Here is a 13,996-nt window from a genome sequence, read left to right on the forward strand (position 1 = left end):
CACTCCCAGATCATTCCTGTTTGACAGTCTTTGAACCATACAGTCAGACAGATTCAGTTTCAAGTTTCAACTTCTCATGAACAATGTGATCTGGGAAATTTACTTACAGCCTCTCCACATATCAACTTCCTTATCCATTCAGTGGAGTTGATAATAATAATGCTAACCCATAGGGCTGTTGAGAGAATTAAATGAGATAATACACAATGCCTGGGTTATTAAACGTACCTGTTATTATAATACTAATACTAGCAGTTAATATTTGTTGCTAATGGTAACTCAGGGATGCCACATTCTGTTGCTAAGGCTCAGACCCTGTGACTCTCCTCCCCTTCCCTGCAACCCCAGATGGGCAGGGACGTACCAGCAATTGGGCAAGTTGAGGGTGATGCTGGCCTGGGTGTTTGACCCAAACTTCATGTAGCCCAGTGTCCCCAGGCAGATGTAGAGGACGATGACAAGGGACATCCCCAAGTACAGAACAAAAGAAAACTGCTGTGGATGCTTCATCTGGTTTTTGAGAGACAGAACCTAGAGATGAAAGGAGGTTGAGAAAGAAAAGGTAGAAAGAAAGCTAGCAGGTTCCCCCACAAGCACAGACATCCTTCTCCAGGCAGCCCAGAGTCAGGAAGGGGCCACACCCCCTTTCATCTTCTCCCACATTTTCTACAGCCAGGAGTGCCCCACTCCATCTGGGCTGATGGTAAATTCTCACTCAGTCTTCAAGGCTTGGTGTGGTGTATGGGGCAGGTGGCACCCTGTAAATGGGTACTGACTTTCCCTTCCACCAGGAGAAGATCATATTCTGCACTTTTCATAAATATTACTATTTGGACACCTAGAACAATGACTGGCTTTCATAGAGAGCACTGGGGACCATTCCCTCAAACCCCACACCCATCTTACCATACCGACGCCTTCAAACGTGAAGATGGCTGTACCGAAGAACAGCAAGAAAGTCTTCCAGCTTGCCATCAAGGGTAGGTTCCTGGGATCTGGAATCTCCTGAAAGGAAGTAGAAGAAGGGCATTCATTTTGCCAAGGTGGAGAAGTCACCCCAAATCTGGTAGAGAGCTGGGCTTGCCCGACATCAACAGAGACAGTGTTAGAAGCACCCATGAGATATCTCCAGCTGAGTCAGCCTTCTCATCTTTTAAACAAGTTACTTATTTTTATTGTGGTAAAATATACATGGCACAAAAGTTACCATTTTAAACACTTTTAAATGTATAATTCAGTGGCATTAAGAGCCTTCACATTGTTGTACAACCATCACCACATTCCATCTCCAGAACTTTATCATCATCCCCAGCCGAAACTCTGCACCCATTAAATAATAACTCCCTATTACCCAGCCCACTGGTAACCCCTATTGGACCTTCTGTCTTTATGAATTTGACTATTCTAGGTACCTCTTACAAGTGAAATCATATAATATTTGTCTTTTTGTGGCTGGCTTATTTCACTAAGCATAATGTCCTCAAGGTTCATCCATGTTGTAGTATAAATCAGAATTTCATTCCTTCTTAAGGAATACAGTGTATATATTTACATTTTGATTTACCACATCTTTACATGTGGTGAAAATGGAACCCAGGGAGAAGAAGGGAACTGCCCAAGGCCACTCTGCAAGTGAGTGGCACAGCCCAGATAGGAATTCAGGTCTTCTGTTTTCCAGTTCTCTAATACCTCTTTCCCATCACTTCTCTCAGAGCCGTGAAGTCTTCTGGCTGGCACAGTAGCTATCACAGATCTAGAGGGAATGAGTATTTTAATAGACACCTGTGGGCAGAATAATGTCTACATCCTAATCCCTGGAACCTTGAATATGTTACATTACATGGCGAAGGAGAATTAAGTTTTCAGAATGAATTAAGGTAGCTAATCAAGCTAATTTAATTTAATTTATTTATTTATTTCACAGTATTATATATTTTATTTGAGAAGAAATTATTCCTAAGAGATTCATGTAGCCCCTTGAGATAAATGGGAATTTCCAAATATTTCAAATCCAAGTTTGGGAATACAATTGGCAGAGTACGAAAATGACAAAGGGAAAATCTCTCGGATATCAGAGTTATCACAAAACTTGAAGGTGAGTTACGTGAATTGTATAGAGTCAAAATCAAAGTAGAAATTCCAAGAAAAATAGAAGAGGCATGTTCTACTTCCACAATCTCATCAAAGACTGGCAACACTTGGCTCAGGCTTTGAGCTCTGCTATCACAGGCACTTCTTAAGCCCTTAGGACAACAGGACCTTTTATAGCTTCCTTTCCAAAGAGCAATTTCAGGCCCCTCTTTAAGTCAGACTAGATGGAGGGGTTCAGCATGGGTGTGGTCACAGTGTACATCACTGAGGCTATTGCACTTGAATGTGAGCTGTGAGCAGCAGCAGAGCTACTGTACACTCCTGTGCCTGTACAATAAAATAAGGAGACAACTGAGAGGTGAGATGCACAGGTGGATAATGCTTTATACTTCCCCTGAAGCTAATTTTAAAATAACGAGGTTATCCTGGGTTACCTGGGTAGATTCAACGTAATCACAAGGGACTTTAAAAGTGGAAGAGAGAAATCAGAAGAGAGAACCAGAGAGATGGCAGCATGAGAAAGACTTGGCCTGACATTGCTGGTTTTGAAGAGGGAAGTGGGCCATGAGCCAAGGCATGAGGGCAGCTTCTAGAAGCCGGAAAAAGCAAAGAAACAGATTCTCCCCACAAGCCTCCAGAAAGAAATGCAGAAAGGTCCTGCCCAGTGAGACCTCCAGAACTCTGAGATAATTTTGTGTTGTTTTAAGTCACCAGATTTATGGTAATTTGTCACAGCAGCAGCAGGAAACTAATACAACCACAGAGGCTTTCAAAGAAATGAAACTATAATGGTGAAATTTCAGGGCCTTAATGATAGCAAAGCATGGGCTTGGGAGGCAAAATGACTGTAATTAGTGGAAAAATTACTTTCTGTTTATCAGTTTTCTTGTCTGTGGACTGAGGATAAAGTAGTATTACTTCCAAAATAGCATCATTGTGAAGATTTAATGAGTTAATCTATGTAAAGAACTTGGCACAAAGTAAATCGAATTCCTTTATCATCCAAGTATCCCCTGTCAACCTATCACTGCTACAATTTTGTTTGGTTATTTGATTGAGATTTATTACCCCAAGTGATTGTAACCTCCATGAAAGCAGACACCCCATCAATTTTACTTACTACTGAATCCCCACCCCTTGCACAATGCCTGGGTCATAGAAGCTATCAATAACTATTTGTTGAATGACCCATTGTCCAGTGTGACGATAATGATGATGATGGTGACTAGCTTTTATAGCTTGTGGGGCAGGTGTTCACGGACGCATCACTTAGGCAGGGGCTGCTCAGAGCAGGAGGTCACCTTCCTCACTCTCATCTGCCCATGACAACAGTGACCCTCCCCAAGGGTCTCAGAAGCCCTGAACACTGACCCCCTTCTGTGGTGGTTTTGGGAACAGACCTGCACGATATACTCAAAGATCAGAGCCATGCTCCCCAGGGTGGTGATATTGGCCAGTGCTGAGAAGACAGACAGCACCCTGAGGTTCTGGATAAACACCAGCAGGGTCAGGAAGGGCAGGATTGTCAGCATGTAGAAACGAATGTCCAGGGTGGGGGTCAGCACCAGGATCTTCCTGGGTTGGCAGGTGTTGGAGGTCACGTAGGCTTCTTCCACCATCTGATGTGGAGCACAAGGAAGGGCAATGTAGTTAGAGGTGCCACATTAACACAGGACGCCATTAAGTTTCAATTTCAGATAATTAACAGATAATATTTTAGTAAAAGTATGTCCCAAATATTACATAAGGACATACCTGTAGTAAAAAAAAATTATGCTGCTTATCTGAAATTCCAATTTAACTGGGTGTCATATATTTTTATTTGCCAAATCTGGTAACCCTAAACTGTAGTACCCATGACTGTGACAACCAGAAACCCTTAGAATCATCAAATCTCAAGCCTGAAGGGTCCTTTTGTCATCTAGCCCAAGCTCGTCTTCCGTACCAAATGGTTTTCTTGCATACATCCAGAGAATAGTAATTGATTACACAGGAATATCTTCTTCAACTTTAGATAGCCCTAAAGGTTAGAAAGCTCTGAATATTGAGCAAAATCTGTCTGCTTGAATATTCCATCTATAATGCCTGTCATAGTTCTGGCTGTTTGAGTGCACGAAAACAAGTATGCTTCCTTTATTCCATGAAACCAAGAAAGAATGCTATGATTGATTTATAATGCCTGTTAGGAATGCAATGAGGGCAATGTTGCAACTTGTTTGCCTTAATTTAAGTCTTCTACATGACAACCTTGAGCCGCCTAAAGAAAAGCTCACCAACACTTTTCAGGCTAAATATTCTCAATTATTTCTGATTGGACAGGATTGCAAGCCTCTCTTTCCATCCTGGTTACACTCCTCAGATGTTGCTTCGGCTTCCCTATGATCCGTTTCAAGAGTGATTCCCAGGACTGAAAAAACTCCCAAGTGTAGTCTGACTAGGGAGTAGAAATGAAGCCCTCTCTTCCCATGATCCAAAAACTACAATTTTGCTAATGCAACCCTAGCAGTAGGAGGTCTGCTTTCCCCCCCTCTGCCCAGAAGGGGCCTCTTTACCTGTTGTAAATTGTCTGCCATAAACATAAAATAAACACTGCAGAAGCCCAATTGGGTGATGATTAATAAAAAGCTGACAGTGTACCTGAGAAGGAAAACAAGAGGCAGACAGAGGGAGAAACAAATTATTTTTAAATGCATTTATTTTTTTTGAGACAATTATTTCTTTTATTATTTTTAATATTTCCTCATTTTGTAATTTTGAAAAATTTCAAGTCCACAGTAAAAGTTGAAAGACTAGTATAATTAACATCCATATACTCTTTAACTAGATATACTGATTGCTAAAGTTTAGCCCTAACTGCATTAAATATGTATGGATGAATGTGTTTATCCATACACACACACACATACACACACGTGTGCATTTTTTCAGAACTACTTGAAAATTAATTGCAGATATTATAACATGTCAACCCTAAAGACCATAACATACCTCCCTTAGGACTATGATGTCCAGAAAATCAACTTCAATATACTCAGATATGTAGTCTATATTTTAAATAACCCAATTCTCTAAAGTATCTTTTATAGCTGTTTTAAAAATATTTTTGATTAAGGATCTAATCACACTTCATATGTGGCATTCGGCTACGTTTGTTTAGTATTTTTTTTCAGGTAGAGCTGCCCTGTACATATCCACCTTTTTTGTTTCCCGTGACATTGCCTTTTTGGGAAGAGTCTAAGCCATCTGTCTTGTAGAATGTCCCACATCGTGGACTTACGTGACTGTTTCCTCGTGATTCAGAGAAGCAAGCACACACATAGGTGATACTGTGTACGTGTGTTTCATCACATTGGGAGGCACAGGATGTCCACTGTGATGGCGAATGCTAGGCCTCTCCATTGAAAGTGTACATTTCCTACTTTGCAACCTGGAGGTAAAAACTTTGAGATGCCACGAATAGCCTATCCTCCTCAACCCAAGGGTTTTAACATTCATTGATGATCCTTGCTGAATCAATTATTTCACTGGTGGTTGCAAGGTGGTGATTTTCTAGTTCTGTCATTTTATCTAAGTTTATTAGCTAACATCTAAGAAAGATATATTCTCCTTTCCTCTTTTTTTATCACAGTAAATTCACATTAATTATTCTTTATTTAACATATTAAACTCTGTTATTGTCGTTATTCTTTTGGATTCTTAAATTGTCCCGTATTTGGAGATGCATTTATTTATTTACTTTAATAAATTTTATTTATTTATTTATTTATTTTTCGCTGTGTTGGGTCTTCCTTGCTGTGAGCGGGCTTTCTCTTGTTGCGGTGCGCGGGCTTCTCATTGCGGTGGCTTCTCTTGTTGTGGAGCACGGGCTCTAGGCGCGTGAGCTCAGTAGTTGTGGTGCATGGGCTTAGTTGCTCCGCGGCATGTGGGATCCTCCCAGACCAGGGCTCGAACCCATTTTCCCCTGCATTGGCAGGCGGATTCTTAACCACTGCGCCACCAGGGAAGCCCTGTATTTATTTTTTAAGAGAACAAAAATATGTTCCTCTACTTAGGTTCTAAGGTTTAGATCCATGTTTTTCAAGACTGGGTTGTAGTAACCATTGCATCAGAATCATGTGAGGTTTATGGTAAGAATACAGAGTCCTGGCTCTCATATCAGCCTATTGAGTCAGAAGCTTGGCAGTGTCATGTGAGACTTCAGAATAGAGATGTTTTTTCTCTTTATTGTTGAGATTTTCAAACACACATGAAAACAATGATAATAATTCAATGACTCCTTGTGTGCTCATCCCAGGTTCAACAATTAACTTTTTGCCAATCCTCTTCCATCTATTCCTTCACCCCCACTGCATACAAGCTTATTTTGTTGGTGTATTTGAAGCGAACTGGAGATGTCAAGTCATTCCACCTGTAAATAATTCAGTATGCAGCTTTAATGGACAAGAATTTAAATAAAATACAATGTCCTTAATCACCCCTTACAAAACTAACAATAATTTCTTATATCACTTAATATTCCATCCATAGTCAGATTTTTCCAATTTTTTCAAAAATGTCTATTTCACAGTTGGTTTCTAAACAAGTCTATTCATTGCATTTTGTAATTAAGTCTCAAGTTTTTAAATCTGCTATATTCCCCTTGTCTTATTTTTTCCCTTGCAACTTTAATTTTTTTGGTTGGTGCTGAAGATACTAGAAAATTGCCCTGCAGTACGTTTCACTTTCTAGATTCAGTTGATGAATTCATAATGTCATTTATCTTGTTCTTCTATCCCCTGTGTTTCCTGTAAACTGATATTAGATCTAGTGGTTTAATAAGACTGAGGTTCTTCATTTATCTTTCTGGCAAGGGTATTTCAGAGGTGGTTCTCTGTACTCCCTATTGTATCCTATTATAAGACACATCATGTCCAGTTGTCCCATGTCTAGACATGAGTCGATAACTACATGGGGTCAGGTGATGCCAGTGTATTCTTCCTTTATAGTTTTCCAATGACCTTTCACAATGAGCATCAGTTGATGATTGTTGCTTATGTGGAATAGGTAATTTTTAATCAAACTCCCCAGGTATTTCTTAGCACACTAAAAATTGCAAATCATTCGTTTAAATAAAACAGTTTCCCAATTCTTTCTCAGCTGCTGGGCCTCCAGAGAAATGGCACAGTATAGTGGGTGAGAGCTGAATGTTCTGGATTTCAGTCCTCGCTCTGATCCCTGGGTAACTTGAGCAGCCTTATTGTTCTATCTGGTCTTCATTCTCCTCCATTTGAATAGGCATGGATATAGTGATCTCCAAGGAGCCTTCCTGCCTGAAAGTTTTATTCAGGGTGTCATCAGAAGCTGATAAATCTTCATGAGAAAGGATGGACAATTGTGAGATCTCTATTATTACTGCCCCATGCCTTTCCTGTCTGACAATCAGAGTGACTCCTGATCAGGAGATCAGTGACCTACTGATATTCCCAAGAGAGGAGCTGCAGGAGGGATCTTGGCAGGTGAGGGGCTAACTCCTGAGGGGCTCTGCTGGGAAAGGCTAACATGTTAGGTGCTTGGTCAAAACTCTGCTTCACCAGTATCTATACCTGTGACCTTGGACCCATTATTCTGTCTCTGTGAGCTTTTATCACCATATTTCCTCCCAATAAAGATACACCTGCCTACCTCACAAGGTCATTGAGATGATCAGAGGAGATCAGACAGCGAAGAGCATTTTGTACACCATAAACTTTTTATCCAGCGAGGGTTACAACCTAAATGTTCACCATTAGGGGAAGGATTAAATAAAACCACAGGATCCATCTATACTGGGGAACATCGTGAGCCTTACAAAATAATGAGGTCAATCTCTATGTCCAAATGTGGAAAGAAATTAATCATATTATTAGATGAAAGAGCAAATTTCCAAAAAATATTCCAATTAATATACAAGAAAATACAAAACAAAATATGTATTTCCATTTGTACACATATATACAGAGAAAAAGTACATGCAGAGAAAAAGTCTAGAGGAATGTTTACTAACTAGATATCAGTGATTACTTCTTGGGTGAAGAGTGGGATGGGGGATGGAGCTATCGGAGGAGATTCTCTTTATTGTTCAATAGTTTTCAACAAGAACATATTCATTTAAAACTTGTGTTACTAGAAATAAAGAAAGAACAGGTGAGGATTATTATTATTGTTGTTGTTATTATTACTACTACTACTGTGACATCTATGACTACTACCTTCCCCACACTGAGTGGGTCCTCAGCCAGGCATTTGGGCAGGTTTCGAGGCTGTACATCATGGCCTCTCCATAGTTCACAAAAGTCTTTTGCAGTCTAGGGAAAGGACAAGCAATGAATAACTTAAAACATTTTTTTTTAAAGTACAATGTACTCTCGAAGTGAGTAGTTATTATATATTCATGTATTAATATGGGACATTCTGGTAATTTTCTAGCAACAGTATTATTGAGATATTTTATAATGGTATACTTCTAAAAGTTTCAGAATTCTGCCTCTTTTTTGTAGCTGTCCTTTTTAACACTAATATTTAAGTGGATATTATTATTATTATTTAGGTAGACAGTAGCTGTGAATTGATTAGGTCTGCAAACAAGGACAGAGAGGATACGAAAGTTGTGAGGTGTGCGCACCTGGTTAGAGGGAGGAGAAGGGAGGGGGACGAGGTATGAGTATGGCCAAGACAGTGGTTCTGTCTTTTCTGGACTTACATTCCCTTCTTCCCACTGTTGAGGGTGTTGGAACATTTGGGATGCTTGCCCCGGACCAGACCCCATGCAAAGGTGATCTTTAGCCTCCTGCCCAGCACCCCTGTAGGATGTGACACCCCAGTTCCAGCCTATCCCTCTTCCTTCATCCCTCCTTCCCTAGGCGGCCCTTCCTAAGGGACGGGAAGGCCCTGCTGAGGACTGTCAACAGAGCAAGTGGAGCAAGTTGCCCAGGTCCCTGGAGTTAATTGCATGACTCAGGGGAGTAGCTTGGAGAGGGAAACGGCCCCAGACTTGTCAGGGACTAGGGTTTAAGTCCCAACACACCCCCTTAGATGGCTGGGAGACCTTGAGCAAGTCTCTTTATACTTCCAGGCTTCAGTTTTTTTACACGCAGTCAGTTTTGGGGAGGAGCCAGTAAGAGATGAATATGGTGATGCACTGAGAACACGGCATGATGCTTCTGTTTTTATTGTTACTCAATGCGCTTGGCATATGAAATACAAACGAGGTCACATTGCATAGGACTGGCAAATACATTACTCTGAGGACTGCAAATTCAAAAGCAATGGGGATCAGAAAGGTGTCAGTACTGTGGTGAGAAGGGCTGGGTATGAGACAGAATAGAGGATAGTGGAGACAGTGTCCTAGGCTATGGTACAGGTCTTGCTCCAAAAGGGGTTGATTAGGATGTGGCTCCAGCTGAATGATGAAGGAATGAAGCCGCAGAGGTGGCAGAGTGTCTGACTGGCAAGAAGGTACAGATTTTTTTTTATGTGAAATCTCCAGGTTTTTAAATGCTGGAGAAAAACAAAAAACCAAGGGACTTCCCTGGTGGCGCAGTGGTTAGGACTCTGCGCTCCCAATGCAGGGGGCCTGGGTTTGATCCCTCATCAGGGAACTGGGTCCCACATGCATGCCATAACTGGGAGTTCACATGCCACAACTGAGGAGCCCATGAGCCTCAACTGAGGAGCCTGCCTGCTGCAACTAAGACCTGGCACAGCCAAATAAATAAATAAATATTTTTAAAAAACTGTAGAAGTCCTCCCAAATATATCTGAAAACCACTGTCAGCTCTTAGGCCATGGGTCTATAACCTCTGTATTAGAGGGGGAAAAAAAAAGGAAAAACAAATAATCAAAAGCAAAAATCAGGGAAAGGTTGTCATAAATGACAGAGATGTTGGAAACCTGCATGGTGATAAAATGGTCCTGGCAGGCTTGAGGGAAGAAAAAGATTTGCAGATAGGTTAAGGGGTAGAGTCAGACAGGTCTTGGAATACTGGCTCTGCCACTTCCTAGCTGTGTGACCTTGAGCAAGGCATTTAACTCACCTAAGCTTCAGTTTAATCATCTATAAAATGGGAAAAATAGTGCCTACCATAAAATTTTACTGTAGGGAGTAAATAAAAGAAGACTTGCAAAGCTCTTGCCATGTACCTGGCACAATGTAGTTGTGCAATAAATTTAATTGCTGAATGAGTAAATGCTCTTAACAGTGTTTCGTGGGCTGGAAAGTACCACACAAGTTAGGTGTGATTGATATATACTCCAGATGCACCTATTTGGGTTATGATAATTTGACTTTATGAGGAGCTTCATTTAATATCCGTACTTTGACTCATGAGGACCTTCTCCACATCTATGAGGACATATTTAGATTTGCCTGCCTTGGGAGAAGCTGAGCCCTGTGGACAGAAAGCCATAAGGCTGTTGGCTGTAAAGAATTGTTAATCACCATGAATTGCTAGTTTATAAATATGAAATTCTCAGCATTGTTTGTTTTCACTGCATTTGTCTTTTCCTTCTGGAATTTTGTTTTGCATTACAGTTTTAAATATATAAACGTTGAGTGTTGTATGTACACTTTATTAGGGATTGAAGTGAACTATCCCTGTATTGCTAACTATGTTTTTTTACTGTTACTAACTTGTCCCAAGAAGGGTTTACCTGGAAAAAATTCCCCTTCGAAGGTGTATGTATTGGAGTTGGGGGGAGATGGGGGTGGGGAGATTAAGAGGAAAAGAAAGACATCTTAAGTATCTCGCATATTCATGGATATGTATGAGCACATTTGCATCCTTTACCTCTTTTGATTTCTCTAGGTGGGGATATTTGGGCTCAGAGAGCGCAGGAGCTTGGCAAAGTTGTCCAGCTAGTTAGCAGCAGAGTTGGGCCCAGACCTAGGAGTTCCCAGTTGGGATTTTAATCACTCCCTCCACCGCCTCTGCAGTATCTAGAGCAGCAGGGGTGGTGGCCTGGAGAGGGGGCCGGCTAATTGGGTCAGCGATCCAGGGAAAATTAGCACACCCGCAGATGGAACCCGGCACCAAGTGACAGAGAAGCAGGACTCTCACCTCTGACTTAGGTGATAAGCACAGTTCAACAGGATGACCATGCAGTGCACGGTGAGGATCCCGATGGCAAGCAGGCTGAAAGGACCGACCTGGAGGGGAAAGGAGATGTGGGCACAGTGAGCCACAGGTGGATTGCTCCCATACCTGGCCCTCTCCCCGCCTGGGTGCTAGGGTCCCTCTCATAATAGAGATTTGGGGATGAGAGCCCCTGCCTGAATGTCCTTGTGCCCCCAGATGCTCTGGCCTGAATGCCCTTCTTGGCATCACTGCAAAGTGGCTGCCCAACCTGTGCTACAATACTTCTAGTAACAGAGAGCTCACTACCTCCCAGACAGCCCATGCCTTTCCTCGTCAGCCTTTAGTTCCGCTTCTAGATCTCTCATTCCTTCTCACATCCCAGCCCTTACCTCCTCCAAGATGCTTGAAGACCAAGGTTCCTCTTAGGGATTGGCTTCCTTCCTTTAGTACAAAGTCATCAAAAGGGGCACTACTGATATTTTGGGCCAGCTGATTTTTTGTTGTTGCAGGGGGCTGTCCTATACATTGTGGGATATTTAGCAGCATCCCTGGCCTCTACCCACTGGATTTCAGAAGCACTCCCTCCCCCTCCTCTCCAAGTTGTGGCAACCAAGAATGTCTCCAGACATTGTAAATGTCTTTGGGTGAGGGGGGTGAAAAATTACCCTCAGTTGAGCATCACTGCTCTCGTATGTCTACTTTCCATGTCCTTTTTATTTTTTTAACTAAAAATTGTATGTATTTAAGGTGAACAACATGATTTGATACACATACACAGAGAAATGATGACTAGAGTCAAGCTAATGAACAAGTCTCCTCCTCACATAGTCTCCATTTTTTTTATGTGTGATGAGATTAAAAAGCAGGGCTCATTATTAATCATTATCTCCCAGATGTGATCACAATGGCACAGAGCAAAGAGGGACTCTCTCACCCTCTTTGTGCTGGACACCTGTGCCTTTATGGATGTGACCTGTGCTAACATCACGAAGAAATTTGAGAGATGAAGAGCACCACTAGATTGCACCAGGATGTAGCCTCCCAATAGCAGAGACTCTTTTGTCTTGTTTATATCTATATTCCCAGGGCTTAAGGATAGTAGGTGCTCAATATATATTTCTCAAATGAATCATGATTACAGGTTCTGATGGGAGATGGAGGGTAAAGAAATCGCCTAATAACTCTTAGGAACCAAAAATCAAAGGATAAAAGAGTTATCTTAAAAAGCAAAGACCGGGGGAGGGGCAAGATGGCGGAAGAGTAAGACGCGGAGATCACCTTCCTTCCCACAGTTACAGTAGAAATACATCTACACGTGGAACTGCTCCTACAGAACACCCACTGAACGCTGGCAGAAGACGTCAGACCTCCCAAAAGGCAAGAAAATCCCCACGTACTTGGGTAGGGCAAAAGAAAAAAGAAATAACAGAGACAAAAGAATAGGGACGGGACCTGCACCAGTGGGAGGGAGCTGTGAAGCAGGAAAGGTTTCCACACACTAGGAAGCCCCTTCGCGGGCGGAGACTGCGGGTGGCAGAGGGGGGAAGCTTCGGGGCCACGGAGGAGAGCACAGCCATAGGGGTGCGGAGGGCAAAGCGGAGAGATTCCCACACGGAGGCTCGGCGCCGAGCATCACTCACCAGCCCGAGAGGCTTGTCTGCTCAGCCGCCGGGGCGGGCGGGGCTGGGAGCTGAGGCTCGGGCTTCGGTGCTAGCCGGGAGGGAGTCCGGGAAAAAGTCTGCAGCTGCCGAAGAGGCAAGAGACTTTTTCTTGCCGCTTTGTTTCGCGGCGCGCAAGGAGAGGGTATTCAGAGCGCCGCCTAAACGAAATCCAGAGACGGGCGCGAGCCGCGGCTATCAGCACGGATCCCACAGCAACAGGGGTGCAGAGGGAAAAACGGAGAGATTCCCGCACAGAGGCTCGGCGCCGAGCAGCGCTCACCAGCCCGAGAGGCTTGTCTGCTCAGCCGCCGGGGCGGGCGGGGGCTGGGAGCTGAGGCTCGGGCTTCGGTGCTAGCTGGGAGGGAGTCCGGGAAAAAGTCTGCAGCTGCCGAAGAGGCAAGAGACTTTCTCTTGCCGCTTTGTTTCGCGGCACGCAAGGAGAGGGGATTCAGAGCGCCGCCTAAACGAACTCCAGAAACGGGCGCGAGCCACGGCTATCAGCGCGGACCCCAGAGACAGGCGCGAGCCGCGGTTATCAGCGTGGACCCCAGAGACGGGCAGGAGACGCTAGGGCTGCCGCTGCCGCCACCAGGAAGCCTGTGTGTGAGCACAGGTCACTCTCCACACCGCCCCCCCAGGAGCCGGTGCAGCCCGCCACTGCCAGGCTCCCGTGATCCAGGGACAACTTCCCCGGGAGAACGCACAGCGCACCTCAGGCTGCTGCAACGTCACGCCGGCCTCTGCCGCCGCAGGCTCGCCCCGCCTCCTCCATACCCCTCCCTCCCCGCGGCCTGAGTGAGCCAGAGCCCCCGAAGCAGCTGCTCCTTTAACCCCGTTCTGTCTGGGCGGGGAACAGACGCCCTCAGGCGACCTACATGCAGAGGCGGGAGCCCCGGGAGCTGTACGAACAAAGAAGAGAAAGGGAAATCTCTCCCAGCAGCCTCAGAAGCAGCGGATTAAAGCTCCACAAACAACTTGATGTGCCTGCATCTGTTGAATACCTGAATAGACAACGAATCATCCCAAATTCAAGAGGTGGACTTTGGGAGCAGGATATATTAATTTTTCCCCTTTTCCTTTTTTTGTGAGTGTATAGGTGTATGCTTCTGGGTGAGATTTTGTCTGTATAGCTTTGCTTTCACCATTAGTCCT

General features: G+C 43.6%; 1 protein-coding gene across 1 annotated transcript in view; it reads right to left on the minus strand.

Annotated features, from left to right (window-relative positions):
• Nucleotides 1-13,996, minus strand: part of SLC36A3 (solute carrier family 36 member 3) — a 32,625-nt gene that overhangs the window by 7,270 nt on the left and 11,359 nt on the right. The window contains exons 3-8 of the mRNA XM_036847296.1: nucleotides 11,166-11,254; nucleotides 8,319-8,414; nucleotides 4,644-4,728; nucleotides 3,492-3,710; nucleotides 907-1,005; nucleotides 365-531 (exon numbers count right to left, since the gene is read on the minus strand). Of these exons, the coding sequence (XP_036703191.1) occupies nucleotides 365-531; nucleotides 907-1,005; nucleotides 3,492-3,710; nucleotides 4,644-4,728; nucleotides 8,319-8,414; nucleotides 11,166-11,254 (755 nt within the window). The remainder of the gene's footprint in view (nucleotides 1-364; nucleotides 532-906; nucleotides 1,006-3,491; nucleotides 3,711-4,643; nucleotides 4,729-8,318; nucleotides 8,415-11,165; nucleotides 11,255-13,996) is intronic.

Source organism: Balaenoptera musculus, chromosome 3, assembly GCF_009873245.2.
Source record: "Balaenoptera musculus isolate JJ_BM4_2016_0621 chromosome 3, mBalMus1.pri.v3, whole genome shotgun sequence".
NCBI lineage: Eukaryota > Metazoa > Chordata > Mammalia > Artiodactyla > Balaenopteridae > Balaenoptera > Balaenoptera musculus.